Here is a 26825-nt window from a genome sequence, read left to right as displayed (position 1 = left end):
CAGCGTTGACTGGCTTTTGTTGGGGCCATTCTATAGGTGGTGCACATGTAACTGTCCCTTTAAGTCTGTACACAAGAGATGCCTGATGTGCTGTTAAGTAAGTGCAGTCTCAGCTGGCATAAACTGTGGGCAGAAAGGGGCTAAACCCGGTAGTTCCACTCACCAATCCCAGTATGCAGAGGATCAGATCCAGTACGCTTGAGGATCTGTTGTCCCAGAAGTCTCAGTCCTCATGATCAGGTCCTCACAAGGCTCAGTCTCTCAGCTCTGGTCCCATTTCAGGGAAAGATCTTTCGGTGGCTCAGTTCTCAGGCTCTCTTTTTCTCAGGCTCCCATGGGGACACCAAAGACAGCAGATCTCTGCACAAGCTTTGTTCTCTCGTACAGTGCACAGACCTCAGCAGTAGGTCTTCTCTGTCCCGTTACATGTGCTGGTATGCCCTGATCTCTGGTAATTTGCCCGGTAAGTGCTGTATCTCGCCTCCTCTGCATAGGGAATCCTGGGTATAGTAGTTCTGCAGCCATTCTCTTGTATTCTACAGTGCCCCTTTAAGACTCTATTTCCTATGATCCTCATTGTTTGCATAGTAAGTCCTCTCCCTGTCTCTGAATGGTTCAGGTCTACTGCAGCCATGAGATAGATGGGGGCAGGAGTGAGCAAGGGATTACACAGAGGAGCTCTGATGCTCACACAGCAGGGAAGCTCAGGGTGAGAGGCAGCTGCTGCACAAACAGTGACAATGGGGAGAGGGAAGTGAAGAGAGAGAGGCACAGGCAACCAGCAACACAACCAGCTACAAGCTGTTTGTCCAACAATTTTCTGCCTGGCTCCTTTGATTTTTCAATTGAAAGATGTGGGGTGGAAGGAGACCAATAGCAATTAAATTCACGCGGTATATGGCCAGCTTAAGAATACAGTATATGTAGTGTTTTCAATTAATACATAACCGATTTAAATTGTGTCGTCATATATTTGCCTGAACTACAGCTGTATATTTAATTATGAAGAGTAGTAAGGGATCACACTAAATATTCATATGAATAACCATAGTGAAGCATGGTGGAATTTCCCCAAGTGTGGGGCTCCATTTCTGCAAATGGAGTTGGAGATTTGGTCAGTATTAAGGATGTCCTTTATGCTGAGAAATACATGCAGATATTTATCCATCATGCCACACCATTAGGGAGGCATGCAATTGGCCCCAAATTTATTCTATAGCAGAACAATGACACATACAGCCAATGTAATTACGAGCTATCTTCAGCGTAAAGAAAAACAAGGAACTTTGGAAGTGATGGTTTGGCCCCCACAGAGCCTTCATCTCCACATTATGGAGTCTGTCTGTGATTACATCAAGAGACTGAAGGATTAGAGGCAGCCTACATCCACAGAAGATCTGTGGTTAGTTCTCCAAGATGTTTAAAACAACCTGCCGGCCGAGTTCCTTCAAAAACTGTGTGCAAGTGTACGTGGAAGAACTAATGCTGTTTTTTAAGCAAATAGTGGTCACACAAGATATTGATTTGATTTGGATTTTTTCTTATTTACTTTCCATTTTGTTGATTGATAAAAATAAACTATGAACACTTCTATTTCTGAAAGCACTCTTAATTTACAACATTTTTCCATACCTGCCTTAAACAGTAGTTTTGCACAGTAGTGTAAATCTCACAAATAGGTTAACAGAATATTAATCTGACCTTGGTGTATTAATTAGAAATCTTTAAATGACCACAATGAGCAAATTCATTTAGCAAATTCCTATACTAGCAGCCCACATTTCCAAGAATGCTTCTTTGCATGGCTCTCGTGTTTGCAGGCCTTTACACATCTTCCACTAGCTGTCAGCCACAGTCTACAGATTTTTACTTTTTATTCTGCTACTTAAACCAAAGCTTTCTCCACTTTTCTCAAATAGAATTGGTTATTGAATTCATGTATAATTAAGCCTGGTATGGGTGGTGGAAGTTACATCTTCTCAGAAACTGATGTATCCCTGAAGATTTCATGTTTTCTGAACTATATAAATCCTGTTTCTGAATCTTGTAAAAAAAAAAATATATTTATTCAACAGAATTCCAGACTGAAAGGAGAAACTGCAAAAGCCCATTTACGGACCATATGACTATACTTACTTTTAAGATGACTGACGTCTGCCCTCATTTTTTCCTCCTTGTCCTGGTTTAGGACAGTAGAATTCAGGCCTGCTTCCAGCCTTCGTAGAGCTTCCTCTGCCTCTCGCAGCCTTCTTTCCAGGTCTAACTGCACCTTTAACTGCACCTATGTACAACAAAGCAGTATGGGAAGTGTAATACATCTTATTGTACTGAGATCACTAAAGACATATACTCTGCTTCTACTGGTAAATCTAATATATCTAAAAGTCCTGGATACAGTGTATGAATGTATTCCCCAGAGGAGCAACTGACTGTAACAACTGGTTGTAAACCAATGCAATAAAAAAAAAAAAAACGTTCTCCTTTAAGACAGTTGTATAATGTGCTAGTATGCATCACATAGTGTGCTAGTATGCATTATGAAATACCTTAAATACGAAGCCCTCCAGCAGTGCTTCCATCTTTCCCCGGTCTTCCTTCTGGGTTTGTGGACTCTGGCTGTGTGAGCGGCGATGACGTCATTTCTGCGGTTCTGGAACACTGCTCTGAAGGTCCGGCACGATATTCCGGACTTTCAGAGCACATTCGTCCGTGACGTCCCCGGGTGCATCCAGTTTGAGTATTTCCTAAACGCTGCACGTTTAGGAGATACTCATTTTACCAACATGTAAGCCTTATTATAGGCTTACCTGTAGGAGAACATTACAAAGCGGACATTACTACTGATTTAAATTGTATCTAAACCCAAAAGTTAACATTTAATAAATTGCAGCTTACTAATTCTTAGATGTAGTGGCTGCATTTGTTTCTTTACTAGTTTTTTTATTTTATTTTCCTGACAGTAAGTTATTTTAACAGACCAAGCTGTTCAGCAAAAGTAGCAGTTAGAGGGAGGAGACAAAACATTTACCACTGACAGGGGTGCTTACAAATATCAGCTTTTTTTTCATTTATGTAAAAACCTTTATCCCAAAAGGAAAACTAAACTGCTTAAAAAGTGTTAACTTGAGTTCAGCTTTTATTTGTTAGTCAAGTCCATCCAAATCTGCTAGTGCATCAAACACTACCCTTTCCAATGACTGACAATGATACTGTCCAAAAGTGTCTATGTTGCTCCTCCTTTCAAACTGGAGACACCCAAAGACAGGAAGTGTGTTACTGACCTGATCACCAGGTGGAAATAAAGGAAAAGAAGCCTAAAAATGAAAAACGAATGCAGCCATCACATTTAGGGATTGGTAAACTGATATATAAATATGTTGTTCTTCGGTTTAATACCACTTTAATGCATCTTGCTACATGCTTGCGTTCACCACAGATATCTCCTGTCTGCCTGTTATAGGACATTGATGCACTGCATGTAGAAGTATTTTAAGTGCTTAATTTACAAAAATAAATAAGCTGAAGTTGAACGTCAGGCAAGCTGCTAAATATACAGTATATAGTTGAAAAACGTTTATTGCAGATTTACCTACTAAAGTATTTTTATTTCTGTCCATCCACTCCTGATGTTTATAATGTCCTTCCAGGCTGTACAGCCAGAATGGTGACCAGACTTTTATTTGCTGCAGTTATGCAATACAGCTAGATCTTCTCCCTACCACTAGCCTGTGAGTGGGCAATGAAGGAATTGAATTATCTTTCACATTGCTCTCACCTCCTATCAGCATGCTTTCTACCAGCAAATGTAGAAGCACCTGACTGTCCTCTGGTGTGGCTCCTCTCTCTCCCAGTCTAAATACAGGAACATACAAGAGGAGTCAACTTCAGGCATTAACACTAGCTGATTTTTTAAATATATTTCATTATTTTAAAATGAATACATAATTACATGAATCAGGCATTTATATCTGCCTTGCGATCAGCTGAACTGGTCATTTGTATCAGCCTGGAATTCAGACATGTAAGACATCTCTAAACAGGCAATGCTGCATAGACTGAAGAGAAGGGAAGTCGGTCAGAAGTTGCTTTCCTATACCCTGCAAGCTAAACTGGTCATTTCTACCAGCCTGGAGTTCAGATGTGTATGATATCTCTTCAATCTATATTGCTACATAGATTGAAGAGACAGGATGTCAATCAGTCAGAAGTTGCTTTCCTATTGTATCCTGCAATATAATAAAATGACAGAAGATAATGAAAACCACATTTTTAATTTCTTCCAACTGCTTTACAGTATCCCATGTATTTTTAATTCCTCTCTTGTAGAAGTCTAAGGTTTGGATGAACACAATAAATAAACGCATGAACCCTTGGATCCAATGGTTTAACTCTCTTGCAAATTACAAGAAATCTCAGGACAACTGAGGTCCAAATAAAGGCAAATTCTAAAAGAGGTTCATTATACAGTAAATCATGCTTTGGGCATATGAGAATGATATACCTATTTATAAACACTTGATGCTTCTAAATTTCTACAAACACTTGATATTTTATTCTGAATTTCCATCTACTATTTTCTTATTGTGATTCATATGATTTTAACAAACAGTCCATAAAACTATTTGTAGGTGTTTATTATTCTTTAGAACAGTGGTCTCCAAACTGTGGCCCGGGGGGCCAGATGCCTGCTTGCTTTCATCCGCCCCTTGGGGCACTATTTCATCCATTGATACCAACAATGGGGCATAATGCCGTCCCACTGATACCGATGTAGCACCCTGATGTCTAGGCAGGGTTGGTCCTAAATTTACCTGCCAGGTATCAGTGCCTTGGCCAATTGTGAAGGATCAATTGATTTCACCCTAAGTCTAGAATTGCTGCACTTCTCTCTTCTGTCACTAGATGGACGGGTATCTGGTGACATTAGATAAGACAAGAGCATTGCAAGGACAGATTAGGAATAGATGGGGTATCTCAGCCAATGGGCAGGGGTTTTCTTGGCCCCTTAGTCTGCTGGGAGAACCTGTATATTTGGGTGGAGTCAGGTGATCAGTGTTCTGTGCCACCTGGATGGCTGTCTAGGTGGATGTGTGTTGAGCTGCCTGGGCTTCTAGGCCGGAGTTTGGGCCTATCCCAGGCAAATCTGGCTGCTAGGCTGTCTGAGGGCCTATCCAGAAGCAAGAGAGCAGCGTAGGTTTGGGATTGCGGTTTGCAGTCCAACCAGAAGTGACAGTTTTGCCGGCCGGAGAACCTGTCATGGTCGGAGGTAGAGGGGAAGCTGTCTCCACTAAGGGGCCAACCACCTTATTACCAGGGACCACAGACAGTAGCTGAAGCAAATACCGGAGCATTATTCTCATTAACCGGGGACGGTGAAGAATTGGGAAACTTCAGCAGGTGTCAAGCCAGGGACCCAGCCAGCGGAGGTGACGCTTGCAGAGCAGCCTTGTGTGCCAAGCCAGGGACCGAGTAGGCCAGTGGGGTGATGCTTGAGGAGTAAGCTTCAGGAGTGCAAAGCTAAGGGACCCAGCAGGGAAGCGGTTTTGACGCTTGAGGAAGATACTGAGTGTGAAGATCGGAAGACCTCAGGGGGTCCAGTGGCAGTGGATCAGCAAGTCTAGTGAGAGAAACTGGGAGCGGAGATTTACAAGAAGTGATTGTAGAGGAAGTAAACAAGTTCATTAAAACTTGTGTTAGAAACTGTTAAAAGACTGTTGCCATAGGAGACAGCAATCCTACATATGCAGATGTGGTGTCCCGCTGGATGTCTTTCCCTGCATGGCTGTCTACCTATAGAAGTCTTAGAGTCTGCCAATTAACACTGCAACTACCTAAGGGTGTCCTGGCACTAACCCTCTCTCCCACAGTTCTGTTCAAGAAAAAATAATGCCTTGTAACCCACTCTGCACAGAAGGATGTCAGCTGCCCCTAACTCTGGAGGCACTCATTAGACTAAAGGAGATCTGGGACCTTGCTACACCAATGAATGGATAAACCTCCTCCCAAAGACACCAACAATGGGGCACAATTACTCCTAATGACACCAATGATGGAGCACAACTACTCCCACTAATACAAACGATGGGGCATTTTTTGTTTTACACACTGAGATCTTTTCTACTCCCAATACCCCCCCTCCTGAAGTAAAGTAAACTTGCCCTTTGTTTAGGAAGTTTGGAGATCCCTGCTCTAGAATATAGACTAAAACCACAAAAGGGTTCTTTTTGTCTACTGTATATGGGGCTGGTGCACATACCTATTCAACTTAAAAACAAAAAACAAAAAAAAACGTAGAAATCATAAAAGCAGAGAGAGTAGGGAAGGGTTGGATCCTCTATCATTTTTTAATGAGAAGACTTTTCTTCACTTTCCATCTCAAGACATAAGCGGCACAAAAGCGCTCTCCAGGTTAGTTAGCATGGTTTGAATAAGTGTGCTCACTGGAAGATTTCACTTTGTATCCTGTCCCTGTTACAACTCAAAATTTTGGATTTTCAGCGCAACTCAAGCCAAAACCTTTTTTTGTTTAGCTGGAATAGTGTGGAAGGATTAGAAACTTTATCAGCTTTTTATTTTTGTCTGTGGTACTTTAGAGGAGATGTCCCCTCTTTTCCTTTTCTGCATTGTCACTGGGTCAGGAGGTGAAGGAGAATCTCTCCAGTGTGGACAAAAATAAGACCTGGCTCTTTCCAACCCTATCCAAATCTAATGCTGTTTTTTTATGCTTTGGATGCAGTAGTCGTCTAAGACCATCATTTACATGTACTGGCACAGCAGATCAACCAGGCTAGATAGATCAAAATCTGAATTTGTCAGGAAGACACACTAGTGCTGCCGACTCTGCTGCTTGCCAGTTTCTACTGCTGCTTGCCAGTTTTAGACAAGAGTGAGTGATAAATGATGTTAAAGTGGTACTAATTAGAGAAGTGTTAATTGTCATAATTCATTCACATAAATGATATATATCATGCAATTGTATGTTGTTTTTTAAAACCCTCTAAATACTCTATTCCTGCAGAGCTGTTGTGTAGTAACTGATTTTTCCCTGTTCTTTGACATCTGCAGGGAGACATCCTCAGGAGGGGCTTCTATTACTCTGCTGCTGTATGCTCTCTACAGTGCAAGTCTGTCTGGCCGGCCCTAATTGGTGCTGTGCCAGTCACATAATTAAAAAAAAAAAAAACAGTTACAGAAGAGTAATTCGATTTAAATTATAAATATCAAAAACTGTTTTATAGTGCCCCATAAATTGAATATCAAATGTGTATTTTTTGTGCATTAACCACTTCAATACCAGGCACTTTCTTCCTGCCCAGGACAATTTTGAGCTTTCAGTGCTGCCGCACTTTGAATGACAATTGCGCGGTCATACAACACTGTACCCAAACTAAATTTTTATCATTTTCTTCCCACAAATAGAGTTTTCTTTTGGTGGTATTTGATCACCTCTGCGGTTTTTATTTTTTGCTAAACAAACTAAAAAATACTGACATTTTTGAAAAAAAAAAAAAAAATGTTTTTCTTCGTTTCTGTTATAAAATGTTGTTTTCTCCTTCACTGACGGGCACTGATGAGACGGCACTGATGGGCACTGATGAGGCTGCACCGATGGGCACTGATGAGGCGGCACCGATGGGCACTGATGAGGAGGCACTGATATGTAGAACTGATGGGCACTGATAGGCGGCACTGATATGCAGCACTGATGGGCACTAACAGGTGGCACAGATGGGCACTGACAGGCAGCACTGATTGGCACTGACCGGTGGCACTGATTGGCACTGACAGGCGGCACTGATTGGCACTGACAGGTGGCATTGATGGACACTAATAGATGGCACTGATGGGCAGGTACTGACAGGTATTAATGCTGGGCACTGATTGGCACTGTGATGGACACTGATTGGCACTGTGGTGGGCTCTGATTGGCACTGTGATGGGCACTGGCAGACTTTATTATTGGGGCACTGATTGGCACATCTGATCGGGCTGTGCTGATAATCAATGTGCTGATTATCAGCACGGACCCCCCCCCCTCTGACAGGGAGAGCCGCCGATCGGCTCTCCCTATCAGCGCAAACCGAGGAATGCCGTTTACTGGCACTTCCTGGTTCTCCCGATGATCAGCTGTGATTGGTCACAGCTGATCATGTGGTAAGAAGCCTCTGTCAGAGGCTTCTTATCACGATCAGAGATGCGGTGTGTCAGACTGACACGCTGCACTTGCAAACACCGCGCTGCGCGCCCCCGCGGGCGCGCACCGGCATGTTATCCTGCTGGACGTCATATGACTCCCAGTCAGGATAACAGAACTACTTCCCGGCCATCATTCTGTTATAGGCTGGGCAGGAAGTGGGTAATATGGTGTAGGTAGAGTCAAAAATGATTGACAATAGCTTTCATTTTGTCCAGACGGCATCTGCACCCAAGGCTCTTTTTTTACTTTTACAATTACATTAGATATATTTAATACTGATCTATATTAAAACTAAGCTTGTTTGCGAGTTTCTCAGTGAATGTAATCAACCAGCATACTATATCCTGCCCCCAAAGTTTTTTTTAGCAATAGGAGGACATAGAGGAGGAGGGAGGGAGGGGGGTGTCATTTACCATTGTGTATACACCAACATGTGTGGCACTATAGTCATATAGACTGCACGGATAAGAAAAAGGAAGGAATAAAAAGCTTAGAAGGGAACAGAAACAGAGCATGCTCCATAGAGGACACCAACTGGTCTACACAATCTCAACCTGCAGTGGGGACACAGAGAATACAGGAGGGACAGCTGAAGGCAGGATCAACCAGGTATATTTCACTCTACACAAAACGAATGCTTTAGTGGCTTTGTGAGTATGAACTCTCTGTATGTCATGAAATTTTTTTATAGTCTGGGTTTGACGAAACTTTAAATTCCATTCATTTAGTGATATATGTATTGTATTATAAATATACAATCTGCATATTAGCTGAGGAAGCCCAGCTGGGCAGAACAGTCCCGGAGGGGTCTCATTCCGTTTGTACCAGCAGAGTTTTTACCTTAAGCTCTCTCTCTGTTTGCTCCTTTTCAGCAGTAAGTTCAGCTAGAGAGGTCTGCAGGGCCTGAGACTCAGACACGTAGAACGCCCGTTCTTTTTCCAGAATTCGAAATCGCTCTTCATTTTCCTTCATCCTGGGAGTGGAAAAGAGGATCAAGATATATTTTATAGGCAAATGTACATCTATCAATGTAAGGACTTTCTATGAGATTCGATTCTCATCAGGCAAAAAGATTGCAGGTTGATACATTCCATCTTTGCCATACACCTGTTTAGCAGTATACAGTATACGTTAGAAGAATTTTTTCCCCATGGGTAAAGTGCCTGGTAACGCACAGCTTTCATCAATTCAGAAGTGTTGTTGTAATACTAAATTATAAATAAAAAAGCTTTATCATCTTCGGTAGTCACCATGTAAACTGGATTACAGTGGCCGGACTACCCATAAAAGTTTATATGTTGGTGAATTTCCTCCAGTCAGATGATCCGAGCAAGACAGGTGGATGAATGATGAAGAATTTTCATGAATAATAAGCAAATCCAGTTGTGCTTGATTTGCTATCACTAAAGGATCTATTTATCAATGTTTTCACCCAAGATTCACACAACTTGCACCCAAGATTCACACCTTTTTCAATTAGCTTAATTTCAGAAATGTGTGAATCTTGGGTAAATATGAGCATTTATTGATTTCCTTCAAACATATAGCTGTGTTCATTGGTATTTTTTTAAATTTGCATGTAATTCAGCTTTAATGATGAATGCGTTCAAATTATATGGTGCACAAAATACTCTGTATACATTTTCTATGGCGATAGTGATGTCAGTGTGTAATATCTCCACGAGTTTGTTTTTGCATGAACTCTACTTCATAACTGTGTTCAGGGCCGGATTTTCCACAAGGCCACCGAGGCCAGGCCTCGGGGCGGCAGTGGTGCAGGGGCGTCACCTCTCCAGCGGCGACTGCTCGGCTTTCGCGGCCGCCCCCCCCTTTCAGGCTGCCCGTTTAAAGTCCGTTATCGGCACCGGTGCCTGTAAAAAAAGATGGCCACGAGCCGACTACTAAACTGCGCATGTGCCATTCCAAAGCCGGCCGGGCTCGGGAAAGCCGTACGAGCTCGGCGCATGCGCAGTAACGTGATTGTGCCACCCGGCGCCATTTTTGAAAAGATCGAGGGTCTAGACCACGGCGGCCGGCAACTGTGCAGTGCACTCGTCATAGGCGAAGCCGCGGAGGAGCCGAGCAGCCGGTGACGGTGAGGAGGACACTGAGGAGGAGGAGGGTGAAGCTGGGGGAAATCCATAGTTAAAAAAAGGGGACAGAGAGAGAGAGAGAGGGAGGAGGATGTTACTGGGAGCCCCAGGAGGCAGAAGCCATGCCATGCAGGGGACAGAGACTGATGTGCTCTGTCCACCATCCATCATATCACTTCTCTAGTCCACATCATTCATCAGTGTGCTGTGTCCTCCTGTGCCCCTTTCACCTCTCCACAGGTCAGGGCAGCACTGTGCTGCCCTGACCTGTGGAGAGGTGAAAGGGGCACAGGAGGAGGACACAGCACACTGATGATGTGGAGAAGTAATATGATGGTGGACAGAGAAGCTACTGTGAGGGGGTGAGGAGGACACTATCATGTCCGCAGCCTCTGTCCACCTCCTGTGGTATGTCCGCAGCCTCTGTCCACCTCCTGTGGTATGTCCGCAGCCTCTGTCCACCTCCTGTGGTATGTCCGCAGCCTCTGTCCACCTCCTGTGGTATGTCCGCAGCCTTTACTTGCCATTGAGTCAGAACTTTTAAATACTTTGTCCTACGAAGATATTATCGATGAGTTTGCCAAAAGAAAAGTTAGAACTAAAAAATTGTAGGGAGTTTCTTACTGCTATAATCTTTAAAAGGCATTTTCTGCATTACAGAGTATTTTCAGTCTGTACAATTAAAACCAGTTATTTTCAGTGTTCTTGTGTTCGGAGATATGTTTTTAATAGATCTATTTTAGCAGTCATTGATAAAGGAGAATGCTGGTGTGTGTGTGTGTGTGTGTGTGTGTATGTGCGGCAGAAATTAAGGACTCGGCCTTGGGGCGGCAAAGGGAGTAAATCTGGGCCTGACTGTGTTAGTGCTTGTTCAAGAATGCATGTATTAGAGGTCTCTGTATTTACACAGGCTTACATATGTTGCACCTAACCCACATTTCCAGGGACCTGGTGGTGACCCCCAGAGGCGGGGAGGGCCGACATAACTCCTCAGGGTGCAGGTTACTAGGCATTGTGGGTGATGAACAAGATAAAAATTGGGCGCCAGTCACTTCTATGCTTAAAGGGGTTATAAAGGCTTGTGTTTTTTCACCTATGCTCCTATGCATTAAGGTGAAAAAACACCTGGCAGTCACCGGCCCCCTAGCCCCCCGTTTTACTTACCTGAGCCCCTTCATCTTCTTTGGTGGAGACGCGCCGTCCTTCTCTCCACAGAGTCCTGGATTTGATTGGATAGATTGATAGCAGCGCAGCCATTGGCTCCCACCGCTGTCAATCAAATTCAATGACCCGGGGGTGGGGCCGAGTCATACATTCGGCTTCTATGGATGCCGAATTAATGACTCGGAATCGCGCCCGCAAGGTAACCCCCTCAGGAGATCACTTCTCCTAGGGGGTTAGCTAATGCAGAGAGAAGCTGCGAGGGCCACCGAGGGACCCCAGAAGAGGATGTTCGGGCCACTCTGTGTAAAACGAAGAGAGAAGTAACAAAGAGAAGTTTATTTCTCACAACAGGAAAAATGTGGGAGAAAGGGGATAGGGCATAGGACAAAAATAGTAAAGATCAGCAGATAGGCAGATTGGCAGACTCCTTAGACAAAAATGGTGAGATAAAGTAGACAGCAGTACAGGAAAAGAGCCTTTAAGCTGAACCAGCTTATCTGTACCTCATAGATTAGGCTGTCTCCTGTGGTAATTGAACTTAACTCATGGGAGGTGTAGGAATTCTATAGATGATTCCATCTTGATGCTTTTCCAGGCTCTTCATGGGTCCCCAGTCCATGCAAGAGTCACCTCTGGTACTTCATCTCAGGTCTCCATCCCTTTTCAAATTATTTCTGGATGTTTAGCAGGCATTTCTCAGCATAATTTCAAACACCAGGATAGGCCTAGCAGCCAGGAGAGCACCTGGATAGGCCTCAGACTTCAGGCCTAGCAGCCAGGAGTTGTTTAACAGACATCCACCCAGACCGCAGCCTGGGTGGGAAAGACCTTGATCACCCGACTCTCTCCAAATAAATACCTTTCCCAGCATTCATAGCAGCGATTCTGATTGGCTGAGAAAGGGATGTTAATTCATAACCAGAACGAATGCACTGTAGGTCATCACACTAATCTCAAAGGCAACAGTGCCACCTACTGACAAAAAGGGAGAAACTACAGCTAAACAGGATTAGGAGAAAAGCCATTTGACCACTAAACACTACAAATTAGCCAGGATGGCTACCACCCAGCACAACTAAATTTACCTATACCCCTATTTTTAGGACGAGGGTGCTACACATACATTCAGGGTCTATTTATAACAGATTTACTTTTGGAATGTCTTAAGCATTTGCACAGCTGTTACGAGTAATTGCCGTATTGTATTTAATATGTTTATTCCCTATGATCGGCCATAATGGGATATTCAACCTCCATTAGAAAAATATTTGATTATGGATACCAAATGGAGCTAACAATCATAGGAAATAAACATATTAGACACAATATGGTGATTATTCCTGATGGCTGTGCGAATGCTTGAGGTATTCGCACAGTGAATATTTTATACATAGACCTTATTTTAAAGAACCCTATTTAATCCTAAATTGAAAGGCATAAGACCAAAGCAACACACCAAACACAGAATATTGGATGTTTTTCATATGGTGCACTGGTATGAAAAGGGTCCACAGTAAAAAAAAATGTATTTTCTTATAGCCCAATGCACAAGCTATTAAAGCGGAGTTCCAGCCGCTACAAAAAAAACTGAAAGTCAGCAGCTACAAATACTGTAGCTGCTAACTTTTAATATAAGGACACTTATGTTACTGTTCAAGGTTCCCGCGATGTCGGCACCCCAAGCCAATTCGTTCATCGGCTTCGGGTGCAGGCTCCGGGACTGCAAGTAAGGGAAACCAGCAGTGAAGCCTTTAGGACCTATTTGGATTTTAGCCTGGAACTTCGCTTTAAGCTGACTGTAGAGTTGGGCAATGGTGTGGCAATTTCAACAGGGAATCAAGATAACCTTCTACCAACAGGTTATAACAACACTGTGAAACAATCAAAGCTGTTGGTGGTAGAAAGTTGGTGGTTGTGTTGAAAGCATCAGTTTTAATCAGTTTGAGATGCTTCTGAGGTCATTCAGAATTCATTAAAGTTTGTTTACACTAGCAGTTGGGGGCCGGTAAAACCATGTGGTTAAGCCATGTTTCGCACCTCCCACCTGCTCCCCTTTAGCTGCAAAGTCAGGGGCCAGGGTTGTACACCAATAAACAATAAAATTACTCTCACACAAAAGATTGGTAGCCCAGCACTTGTATGGATAATAGACAATTCCTCAAGGGATACTGCTCCTAGCCTTGCTGCCCTCTAGGACTGGGGGCGTCCTTGTTGTCACTGGAGAAATAGAAAGAAAAGAGGGCGCAGCACCAGCCTAGTGCATTATCCCAGATAAATTTATTGTATAAAAAGGTATAAAACAACTCACAAGCACGAACGGGTAACCACTTGAATATGCTACTACCATGTGGCTTTACAGTCGTGGAACCAGTTTCAGAGGTTTTACCTTCTTCCTGTGAGAGCCTCTGAGGAAGAATGCAAAACCTTCAAAACGCATCAGCCAGCAGGGGCTCCCGAATGGTTTCTTCTGTGATCTGTAGAGTGCTGGTTCCAAAACTGTACAGCCACATGGTAGTGTCATATTTAAGTGGTTACGCATCTGTATGCTTGTGAGTAGTTTTATACAATAAATTTATCTGGGATAATGGGTGTGCCCTCTTTTCTTTCTATTTCGCCAGTGGTGTACACATATGCCTTGGCTGTGGCATGAATTATTCCCCCTGTTGTGTTCGGCAGGCACTCAAGTAAATAGGGCCATTCTGCAACCATGCCACAGGCACCTCCTTACCAAGTTCGGATTGCTTTTCAGAGGAGCTGTAGACCTTGCAGCCAGTGTAAACAAGCCCTAAGAGCTGCATTTGACCTGCAGTTGACCACCTTCTGACCTGCATTTGACCTGCTTGAAGTGGGTTTACCGACTTGTACCGACTTCACCTCTACCGACTTGTATGAAAATGCAATACCTGTTTATAACAAACAAGTCAGTCAACACAAGCACTTGAACTGCTTCATCATTTTTGCGATTGAACGTGATTATAAGTGCCACAAACATTGCCTGGATATGGCCAGCACTTGGGGTTGTTGGAACACGTGTCACAGGTCTTGAAGCACAGTATAGTTTCCCCACCTGGTTTCAGCCTGAAGCTTCTCCTCCAATAACACTTGCATCTTGCTTTCAATCTGCTGCAGACTGCTATGGAGACCTTGTCTAGGATGCTCACTGCAATTGGCTGAAGACTGCCGGGGATCCTGGCTGGCTTCCATGATGGCAATGGTCCTCTGCTTTTCCACAGACAGCTCCTATCAATGATTAAATAGAGGAGTCTCACCTTGCAACAAAAGCAGTATTCATAAAACAGCCATTTACATTGGCTTCACACATTACATGTGAGATACATTTAGGACGAAAAGGTAAAAATATTAAAATATCTTAGTAACAAAACGCAAGAAAAACAGAGTAAAAGAAGACGTTATAATGTGTCTGGCTGGATATTTAATTCACTGCATTGGAGTATACTGTCGTGTCTTAAAGGAAATCAAAATGGTGGCAGCTCCTTGAAGCGTTGAAAGCCGGAGGCAGCTGCAGCACTGGAATGGAGGGACAGTGGGGTCAGAGGCCTACTACCTCTTCAGGAAGCTGACATTATAATTTCTATAGAGAACAAACAGGGTCTCTTTAAAGCCTAATTCCAGCCAAAAATGTTTTCTTCTGTTTTGGATAGAGTGAGGAAGAGTTAAGATTTCTCTCAGGTTTTTATGCCTGTCTGACACCAATGGTGATATTTCACCTCATGCCCTGTTCCTGTGATGCATGTGTAAGAAATGGATGGTATGAGAATCACCAGCACTGATATGAGGGCAGAGACAGCATGGAAAACATTTTACTAACGATGTGTTTTTGTTTTTGCCCATATCTCTGTTGGAGATTTCCAATCACTTTCTTTCCTGACAGGCAGGAAAAAAAAAAAAAAACTGATAGAGGCTCTAACCCAGGGGTCAGCAACATTTTCCACAATAAAGCATAATTAAACTCTGATAATATATATATATATATATATATATATATATATATATATATATATATACACACACACACACACACACACACACACACACATACACACACACTATATATACAGTGCCTTTAAAAAGTATTCATACCCCTTGAAATTTTCCACATTTTATCATTTTACAACCAAAAACGTAAATGTATTTTATTGGGATTTTATGTGATGGACCAACACGAAGTGGCACATAATTGTGAAGTGGAGATAAAATGATAAAAAGTTTTCAAGATTTTTTTTTTTTTACAAATAAATATGTGAAAAGGGTGGCGTGCATTTGTATTCAGCCCCCCTGAGTCAATACTTTGTAGAACCACCTTTCGCTGCAATTACAGCTGCAAGTCTTTTTGGTGATGTCTCTACCAGCTTGACACATCTAGAAAGTGACATTTTTGCCCATTCTTCTTTTCAAAATAGCTAAAGCTCTGTCAGATTGGATGGAGAGCGTCTGAACAGCAATTTTCAAATCTTGTCACAGATTCTCATCTTCCCATCAACTCTGACTAGCTTCCCTGTTCCTGCTGAAGAAAAGCATCCCCACAACATGATGCTACCACCACCATGTTTCACGGTGGGGATGGTGTGTTCAGGGTGATGTGCAGTGTTAGTGTTTTTCTTTTAGGCCAAAATGTTCAGTTTTGGTCTTCTCTGACCAGAGCACCTTCTTCCACATGTTTGCTGTCACTCCCCCACATGGCTTCTTGCAAACTGCAAACAGGACTTCTTATGGTTTTCTTTCAACAATGGCTTTCTTCTTGCCACTCTACCATAAAGGCCAGATTTGTGGAGTGCAAAACTAATAGTTGTCCTGTAGATAGATTCTTCCACCTGAGCTGTGGATCTCTGCATCTCCTCCAGAGTTACCATGGGCCTCTTGGCTGCTTCTCTGATTAATGCTCTCCTTGCTTCCAGTTTAGGTGGACGGCCATGTCTTGGTAGGTTTGCAGTTGTGTCAACTCTTTTCATTTTCGGATGATGGATTGAACAGTGCTCAGTGAGATATTCAAAGCTTGGGAAATTTTTTTATAACCTAATCCTGCTCTAAACTCCTCCACAACTTTATCCCTGACCTGTCTGGGGTGTTCTTTGGCCTTTATGATGCTGTTTGTTCACTAAGCTTCTATAACATATCTCTGAGGCTTTCACAGAACAGCTGTATTTATACTGACATTAAATTACACACAGGTGGACGCTATTTACTAATTAGGTGACTTCTGAGGGCAATTGTTTCCAAAAGATTTTTTTTTTTAAATATCATTTTTATTGAAACCCGCAATGGGTGAAAGCAGGCTATTACATCCACTTCTGAAGACATTGAAAACATCAGACATATAACTTACATGTATGTCAAAAAGCAGTTGTGAAAGTATATAGAATACCAGAAAATATCAAGGGAAATGTCAACAAAGATTAATAAAAATCTGGGAAAAAATAATCAGGAAACAATCTATCACTTTCCACTGTCAAACTGTTGTCAGAAAAGATGAAGAATGGACTGTAGGGTAAGACCCGCTGTCGCCCATGATAATTTTCTCATTTTCAATGATCAAAAAAGGTAAAGAAAACAAGGAGAAAAGGAAGAAAGAGGGAAAGGGAAAGAAAAGGGGGGAGAAGGGGGGGGGGGGGGAAGAAAGATAAGGGGGGTGGGAAATGGCATTGGTTCAGGATATCTAAGATGATCGAGCTCCGGGACTTATGTGTGACATTATGTTCCAATAAGCACCGTACTCTCCGCAGAAATGACAAATTGGTTCCAAAGTCCCTAAGTTTTAGAGTATTTTTCCTGTTGATGTTGCGCAGTAAGTATTAGATCTTCCATCTTATTGATATCTTCCACCTTACGATGCCAATCAGCAATGGTCGGTGGTGATTGTTCCTTCCAGTGGAGCGGGACACAAGACTTTGCAGCATTCAAGAGGTGTCTTACAATGGATCTTTTACAGAGTTTAGGTGAGATGGTGGAGACATGTAGCAGAAAGAAGGCCGGATCACCAAGAATCTTTGTATTCTGTGAATTTTTGGGTGATTTCTCTAACTGTTGCCCAAAAGTGGGTCAATTTAGGGCAGGACCAAAATATGTGGAGTAGCATTCCTCTGTCCCCCTGGCCCACCAGATTTAAATTAGGGGTATCAGAGTAAACGGGGTTGAATACAAATGCACCCCACACTTTTCACATATTTATTTGTAAAAAAAATAAATGTAAAAAAATAAATGAAAATTATTTACATGTTTCTTCCACTTCACAATTATGTGCCACATTGTGTTGGTCTATCACATACAATCCCAATAAAATACATTGACTTTTGTGGTTGTAACATGACAAAATGTGGAAAATTTCAAGGGGTATGAATACTTTTTCAAGATTCAAGACACTGTATGTATATATATATATATTATATAATATAACACTTTGCTACATTGTAAAGTAGTGAGTGTACAGCTTGTATAACAGTGTAAATTTGCTGTCCCCTCAAAATAACTCAACACACAGCCATTAATGTCTAAACAGCTGGCAACAAAAGTGAGTACACCCCTTAGTGAAAATGATCAAATTGGGCCCAAAGTGTCAATATTTTGTGTGGCCACCATTATTTTCCAGCACTGCCTTAACCCTCTTGGAAATGGAGTTCACCAGAGCTTCACAGGTTGCCACTGGAGTCCTCTTCCACTCCTCTATGACAACATTTCTTCTGGCTCCAGATTCTGCTTGCTGTTCTACTATGCTCATCTCTGGCTCCCTGACATTTTGGCTTGTCTGACTATACGTTCTGGTTCCTGAACTCTGGCTATGTTTTGAGTACGTTTACTCTGTTTACCTTTTTATTATTATTATTAAACAAGTGTGATTTAACTGTACTTCTGTCTCGGTCTGATTCATGGTTTCGGACAAATACTGCTCTGCGGCCCAGTCTGCGAAGGGGGGGGATCATGCTCTGCTTCAGAATGTCACAGTACATGTTGGCAATCATGGTTCCCTCAATGAATTGTAGCTCCCCCGTGCCAGCAGCACTCATGCAGCTCCAGACCATGACACTCCCACCACCATGCTTGACTGTAGGCAAGAGACAACATTTGTCTTTGTACTCTTCACCTGGTTGCCGCCACACACGCTTGACACCATCTGAACCAAATAAATTTATCTTGGTCTCATCAGACCACAGGACATGGTTCCAGAAATCCATGTCCTTGGTCTGTTTGTCTTCAGCAAACTGTTTGCGGGCTTTCTTGTGCATTATCTTCAGAAGAGGCTTCCTTCTGGGACAACAACCATGCAGACCAATTTGATGCATTGAGCGGCGTATGGTCTGAGCACTGACAGGCTGACCCCCCACCCCTTCAACCTCTGTAGCAATGCTGGCAGCACTCATACGTCTATTTCCCAAAGACAACCACCTCTGGATATGAAGCTGAGCATGTGCACTCAAATTCTTTGGTTGACCATGGCAAGGCCTGTTCTGAGTGGAACCTGTCCTGTTTAACCGCTGTATAGTCTTGGCCACCGTGCTGCAGCTCATTTTCAGGGTCTTGGCAATCTTCTTATAGCCTAGGCCATCTTTATGTAGAGTAACAATTCTTTTTTTCAGATCCTCAGAGAGTTCTTTCCCATGAGGTGCTATGATGAACTTTAACACACCTGCTCCCCATTCATACCTGAGACCTTGTAGCACTAATGAGTCACATGACACCGGGGAGGGAAAAATGGCTAAGTGGGCCCAATTTGGACATTTTCACTTGGGGGTGTACTCACTTTTGTTGCCAGACATTAATGGCTGTGTGTTGAGTTATTTTGAAGGGACAGCAAATTTACACTACAAGCTGAACACTCACTACTTTACATTTTAGTGACATGTTGTTGTCACATGAAAAGATAGAATAAAATATTTACAAAAATGTGAGGGGTGTACTCACTTTTGTGAAATACTGTATGTCTGCTCCCTTGTATATACTGTATATGTAGCGCTACCCCTCAAGGAGCCGCTGTAGATTGGACAGTTTCTTTCCCCAACAGTGCAGAGGCAGCCAGGGGGTTTGGGGTGATGCAGGATACTCCAAAATGGAATGTATTGCTAGCAGAGGATACTTTTTTGCTTAGCAACTGCACCACTAGTATAGATTCAATTCATGATAGGGGACCGTAAAGTAGTATGAGCACAAACAAAGGCTTTACTCACTGGATCCTGGTACACAGATAGTCCATAGGTGCAGCCTCTTGCAAAGTGGTCCAGCATTCGGTCCATAGGGCTCCAGGGACTGGCAGCCACTCTCCTCTCAGCTCACAGATCCATCCCCACAGGGGGAAAAAGACAATCTGCTCAAGGCTCCAGACTATTTAACAGTAACCTAGCTCCATCTGAGTACACCTTGGCTAGGGCTTGGCTACGTCCTGCTGAATATTCAGATTGGACATTTGAATCCTCCCGCCCTGAGCTCTAGAAACTACTTCTAAAGGCAGGGGAAAAAAATTAAAAAACCCTCAGTCTGAAGCTCTGAGCAGATCAAACCAAACAATCTCCGCTCCTGTGATTACAGCAGAAGCCAAAACTAAATTTACCTAGCAGCCTACATATAAACAAAAATTATACATGGAAAATTGCAGTTTACAACTTTAATACAACTTGATAAATTGCTTTACGCTGAGCTGATCTCTTTTGCATTTTACATGCTGTACATTCCCTTCAAGGGTTGCACATGGCACACTTATTTACTATCATGATAATATTCTAGACAGTGATCCAGTGCAGGGCTCACCTCTATTGTCCTATGCAGGTGCTGGGTGAGGCTGCATAGCTCTTGTTTCTCCTCTCCTACCCCCTTCATACAGTGGACGGTCAGCTCCAGCTCACTAAAGCAAAGAAGAGAAAATAGGAATGAATAGCTGCATTTCACTAACAATCAGCACAATTTACAAATTAATAAAAACACTAGACATGTGCACAGCCAAAAAATTTGTTCATTTTCGTTTTCGTTTCATTAGTTTATTATTTTTTTTCGTTTTTCGGGTCATTCGTTATGATCGCGATTTGTAAATTCGTTCATTCGTAAATTCGTAAATGCGTTCATTCGTACAATCGTAAATTCGAACGTTCGTTCATTCGTACATTCGTTCATTCGTACATTCGTACATTTTTACATTTGTACATTCGTAAATTCATACATTTGTAAATTCGTAAAATCGTACATTTGTAAATTAGAAAATTCGGAAATTTGTAAATTCGAAGTTTGAAAATTCGAAGTTTGAAAATCCAAAAACCCGAAAATTCAAAAATCTGAAATAGTAACTAACTATTAAATTATAGGTATTGTAATTTCCTTTCAAATTTCAGTCAGTGAACGTAACAAATACGAATTTATCCGAAGTTATGAATTATCCAAAACGAATGCTGCATCTAAACAAATGGAATGGAACAAATTAATAATAAATAATAATATTAAAATGTTGTTATTATTATTATTGTTATTTATTATTATTAATTCATTACGTTCCATTCCGTTTTTTCGAATCACTCATAACTTCGGATAAATTTGTATGTCGTTCACTAACAGCCAAATTTGAAAGGAAATTATAATACCTATAATTTAATAGTTACTAGTAATTACTAATAGTTAAAGTATTATTAGTTAACTATTATTTCAGATTTCCGAATTTTCGAATTTACAAATTTACGAATTCACTAATTTACTAATTTACGAATGTACATTCGTAAATTGCGAATGTACAAATGTACGAATGCCCGAATTTACGAATGTCCAATTTTATCGAATTTACGAATATTCGGAAAAATTCGTTAAATGGTTTTTTTCGTTAATTCAGATATTTCCGAATTAACGAATTTGTCGAAATTCGTTAAAAAACGAATTCGGAACGAAACAAATTGCACATGCCTAAAAAACACTAAACTATAGATCAGCTGAATTTGTTGCATAAGTGTCATATTTTCCACACACACATTACTTTATCAATTCTGAATGTAACATGAAATAATGATACTACACCCAAGCAATAGCTACCCTTGTCAATTGAACGTTTGTAGGAGAAAATTAGAGTTACACTATTTTATCCAACTATAGGTGTGATAATTTATGCTTTGATAATATATACGTATACGATTTCTTTTCAGATTGGAACTAAATACCAATGAGGCTGGACCTTGTAATTACCTGGACATCCAAAAAGACCTTATGAATTCTAGAGGTCCAATCATTCCAAACTTCCTCTGTAATCTCAGTCCCCAGATCCTTTTCCCAGGCCAGTCTATACAACAGTTTTTGAGCAGAACTAATAGCAGAAGCGATATAGCGCGTTTCTGGGTCACGTCTTGAAGGCATCTTTTTTTGGAAGCCATCCATACTGTAATATCTTCTATCTTTCTTTGTTAAAATGTAGGGAAATGGGTAATGTGACATAGATGGAAGTGTTCAGTCTGCGGCATTTGAAATTGCCGAAGAAAATATTTTGAGTCTGTGGGGTAATAGACTGTTTTTACAAATAGAGAGAAGAGTCTTTAGCACACTTTCCAGGGAATGTAATCCTGAACTGTGATAAAGATGAAGCCTTTCACTGCCAGAGCTTTTTTTTGCACACATGTTAAAATAATAATTTTGGGCCTGAAGGTTAGTTCAGACCTCCAAACCAGCCAAATTTCGATCCATCTATGACTAGCTTCAGGGGGCGCACTCAGTGCCAGGATAAGGTCATCTAGTGCCCAGGGCGAAGATGCCAAACGGTACCCCCCTTCAAAATGTATAATCATTATGTGTCAGCAAAAGTCCCCTCCCTCCCCTCCAATAGAATGTGAGCACTAATATTCACACTTACCCCCTAAGCATAAATTCCTTTTGCAAGCCAAAATTCTCCCCAAACAAAAAATCCCCCTCTTACCGTACAAATCCCCTCTCCCAGCTTAAATCTCCCATGATCCCTACTAGCACAAATCCACCTCCCCACCATACCCCTTCCTAACATAAAACCACCCTCCTAGTAGGTATCCCCCCCCTTCAAATCAACCCTTCTAGCAATATCCCCCAAATCCCCCCTCCTAGCGCAAATCCTCTACCCCTCAAATTTTCCTTCTGAGCATAAATCCACTTCCTCACTCTAAATTCCCCTCTTTTAGCACAAATCCCACCCCCCTGCCTAAATTTCCCCTCCTAGCACAAAACCCCCAATCATCCCTACTAGCACAACCCCCCCCCCATACCCCTTCCTAACACAAATCTACCCTCCTAGTACACATCCCCCCCACCCTCCTAGCAAAATCCCCACTGGGTTCAGGGCAGCTGCCACTCCTTCCCACTCCTTGTCCTGGCCCTGGGCACACTGACCACCAGTGTAAGGGGGCATGCTGTAACAAGAAAATTGGATGGCCGCACACTCCACTGGAACATAGTAGCTTTATTGATCCTTATCACAAAACACGTATAAAAACACGTATAAAAACTCATAGCACACAGAGCATGAGTGCAAATAGGAGAGATGTTACATACAATCCCATATACACAATCCTATACCCACAGTTGATCCAGAGGAAGGGGAAAAACCCCAGGAAAGCAGGATCCAATTTGCTCCAGCAGGGGAAAAAAATTCCTTCCTGATGCCCCAAGAGGCAAATGGATTTTCCCTGGATCAACCTTACCTATAAATGTTAGTACCCAGTCATATTATGTACACCTAGGAAAGAATCCATGGCTTTTTAAAGCAATCTACTGAGCTGGCCAGAACCACCTCTGGAGGGAGTCTATTCCACATTTTCACAGCTCTTACTGTGAAGAAACCTTTCCATATTTGGAGATGAAATCTTTTTTCCCTCAAACGTAAAAAGAGAGCCCCCTTGTCCCCTGTGATGATCTTAAAGTGAATAACTCAACACCAAGTTCATTATATGGTCCCCTTATGTATTTGTACATGTTGATCATATCCCCCCTTAATCTCCTCTTCTCAGGAGAGAATAAATTCAGTTCCTCTAATCTTTCCTCATAGCTGAGCTCCCCCATGCCTCTTATCAGTTTGGTTGCCCTTCTCTGCACTTTCTCCAGTTCCCCGATATCCTTTTTGAGAACTGGTGCCCAAAACTGAACTGCATATTCCAGATGAGGTCTTACTAATGATTTGTACAGGGGCAAAATGATATCTCTTTCTCTGGAGTGTATACCCCTCTTAACCACTTGCCGACCAGCTGCCGTCATTATACTGGTCATTCCCGCGAATCGCCGTAGGTGTATGTCTGCTCCTTTAGGAGCCAAAGCAGGTGCGTGCCTGCTGCACGGCGGGGAAACCGATGCACTAGAACTAGAGCCAGAATGGAGATCTGCCAATGTAAACAGACAGATCCCCGTTATGACAGGGGAAGAGAGAGAGATCTGCTGTTCATAGTAATTAGGAACAACAATCTCTCTCCTCCTCCAGTCAGTCCCCTCCCACCACAGTTAGAAACACCTTCCTAGGGAACAAATTTAACCCCTTGATCACCCCCTAGTGTTAACCCCTTCCCTGCCAGTGACATTTACACAGTAATCAGTGCATTTTTATAGCACTAATAGCTGTAAAAATGTCAATGGTCCCAAAAAAGTGTCAAAAGCGTCTGATCTGTCTGCTGCAATGTCGCAGTCCGGCTAAAAATCGCAGATCGCCACCATTACTAGTAAAACAATAAATAAATAATAAAAATACCATAAATCTATCCCCTATTTTGTAGACGCTGTAACTTTGAGCAAACCAATCAATATACGCTTATTGCAATTTTTTTTACTAAAAATATGTAGCAGAATACAATTTGGCCTAAACTAATGAAGACTTTTTTTTTAGGATATTTATTACCCGAAAGTGCCACTGCTTTAATTCCAGTGTGAAAGCCACGAGGGCCTTCACACTGGAGTGGTGCGCTAGCAAGACGGGAAAAAAAGTCCTGCTAGCAGCATCTTCGGAGCGGTGAAGGAGCGGAGTATATACCACTCCTTCACTGCTCCTGCCCATTGAAATCAATGGGACAGTGCAGCTATACCGCCGGCAAAGCGCCTCTAAAGAGGCGCTTTGCGGTGGTTTTAACCCTTTCTCAGCCGCTAGCGGGGGGGTAAAACCCCCCCGCCAGCGGCCGCATACCGACGGTAAAGCGCCACTTACAATAGCGGCGCTTTACTGCCGTCGCCGCCCCCGCCCCAGTGTGAAAGGGCCCTAACAGGTCTATAGTTACTTGGTAAAGACTTTGATCCCTTTTTAAATACATGTGTTTCACACCCCGCGGCACGTATTCATAATATAAAATCAGCACCACTATCTGTCTTCGATATAGTCCTCAATGACCACAGGTGTAGGAGCTGCTAATCACCTATTAATCCCTTAGGCCCCTTTCACACGGGCTTTCCGATCAGGTCCGCCTGTCAGTTTTTCAGGCGGACCTGATCGGACGCTCCATTCACTCCTATGGAGCAGCGGATGTCAGCGGTGACATGTCCTCTGACACCCGCTGCTATCCGATTCGATCCTGTCCGTGAAATCCAGATGGATAGTGACCCTATTTTCCATGCGTCTGGTGCAGTGGTCATCAACCCTGTCCTCAGGGCCCACTAACAGGTCAGGTTTTATGTATTACCTTGGGGGGATGCAGACTAGAATACTGCAATGACTGAGCAGCAAATGATATCACCTGTGATGTATTTCAGTTATCTTGCAAACCTGGCATGTTAGTGGGTCCTGAGGACAGGGTTGATGACCACTGGTCTGGTGGATCGGATCCAATGAAAATGGACAGGCGGTCCTTTTCATCCAATCTCCACGTAGAGGAGAGTGAGACTCTGACAGGTCGGTCTCTGCACAGTGAGTGGAGACGGAACTGCCATCCGCCTGCTCAGCAGGGATCAATAGAGCGATCCCCTGCAAAGAAACCAATCAGCTTCTAGGTTGTATTGCCAAAGCTTAATTAAACAAGCTGACGTTAGAAGCGGTTTCTCTGCAGAAGTGTCACTGTTTTTGCGCTCTCTAGCTTTAGACCTCGTACACACGATACGAAAATCAGAAGGGAAAATTCATAAGACAAGCTGTCTGCAGATTTACGGATCCAAATTCCGTTACAACGGAAACGTGACTGGTGTTTTGTTGACCAATCAGAGGTTTTCTTCTGCTGCTGAGTGAGGGTTGGGAAAGTTACCTTTTTCAATATGGGAGTGGGAGACTGGTACTGGTAGTCGATGGGAGATTCAGAATCGGACAAAATAAGAATGTATGTTAATATTGTTTTATTATTGTCATAATAATTACGATTATTCGTTATGATGAAGTTAAAAACCCAGGAAGTCAGCACAGCACAGGGATGGTGGGAGCCCCTCATAATGAGCACAGCAGGGGTACAGCCCCAGGAGGAAGTCAGCACAGCACAGAGATGGTGGGAGCCCCCTCATAATGAGCACAGCACAGGGATGGTGGGAGCCCCTCATAATGAGCACAGCAGGGGTACAAACCCAGGAAGTAAGCACAGCACAGGGATGGTGGGAGCCCCTCGGGGATGGTGGGAGACTTCTTCGCGGAAGTTAACACAGCACATGGATGGTGGGAGCCCCTCATAATGAGCACAGCACAGGGATGGTGGGAGCCCCTCGGGGATGGTGGAAGACTTCCTCTGGGAAGTCAACACAGCACAGGGATGGTGGGAGCCCCTCATAATGAGCACAGCAAGGTACAAACCCAGGAAGTCATCACAGCACAGGGGTGGTGGAAGCCCCCTCATAATGAGCACAGCAGGGGTACAAACCCAGGAAGTCATCACGGCACAGGGATGGTGGGAGCCACCTCATAATGAGCACAGCAGGGGTACAAACCCAGGAAGTCAGCACAGCACAGGGATGGTGGGAGCCCCTCATAATGATCACAGCAGGGGTACAGCCCCAGGAGGAAGTCATCACGGCACAGGGATGGTGGGAGCCCCTCATAATGAGCATAATGAGTCAGACGACTACCATATTGAGAAAGGTATTTTTTGCTTTTTAAATTCATTATAACGAACGTTCGTAATTGTTAAGAAAAGTTAACGAACCTAACAAAAATTCATATTTCGTACGAATCCAAATTGAGTTTCAGATACAAATGACGAAATATGAATTAACGGCTAATACGGAACGGAACGAAACGAAACAAATTTATTGACGGCGCACATGTCTAAATTAGTGCAGTGCTTTCGACAGCCGATTTGACTTTTTCATCAGACAAAAGCTGGATGTGCAGACTATAAAATTTTTGTTGGATGTGAACTCAATGTCTGATTTTCAGATAGTCAATACAGAAATCGTCACACAAAAGTCGAAAGTACAAAAACGAATGCTCAGAATCAAGGAACAACTGGGAAGAGTTTGGTCTTGTAAACTACCATTCGTAATCT

At 42.7% G+C, this 26825-nt stretch overlaps 1 protein-coding gene across 1 annotated transcript in view; it reads right to left on the bottom strand.

Moving 5' to 3' along the window:
- PLEKHD1 (pleckstrin homology and coiled-coil domain containing D1) overlaps positions 1-26825 on the bottom strand; it is a 59094-nt gene that overhangs the window by 14577 nt on the left and 17692 nt on the right. Inside the window, exons 8-11 of the mRNA XM_073610716.1 lie at positions 20209-20302; positions 14522-14694; positions 9038-9170; positions 2137-2281 (exon numbers count right to left, since the gene is read on the bottom strand). Coding sequence (XP_073466817.1) covers positions 2137-2281; positions 9038-9170; positions 14522-14694; positions 20209-20302 — 545 coding nt within the window. The remainder of the gene's footprint in view (positions 1-2136; positions 2282-9037; positions 9171-14521; positions 14695-20208; positions 20303-26825) is intronic.

Source organism: Aquarana catesbeiana, linkage group LG13 (assembly GCF_042186555.1).
Source record: "Aquarana catesbeiana isolate 2022-GZ linkage group LG13, ASM4218655v1, whole genome shotgun sequence".
Taxonomy (NCBI): domain Eukaryota; kingdom Metazoa; phylum Chordata; class Amphibia; order Anura; family Ranidae; genus Aquarana; species Aquarana catesbeiana.
The sequence above is the reverse complement of the archived record's forward strand: the minus strand, read 5'-3'. Positions and strand labels throughout refer to the sequence as shown.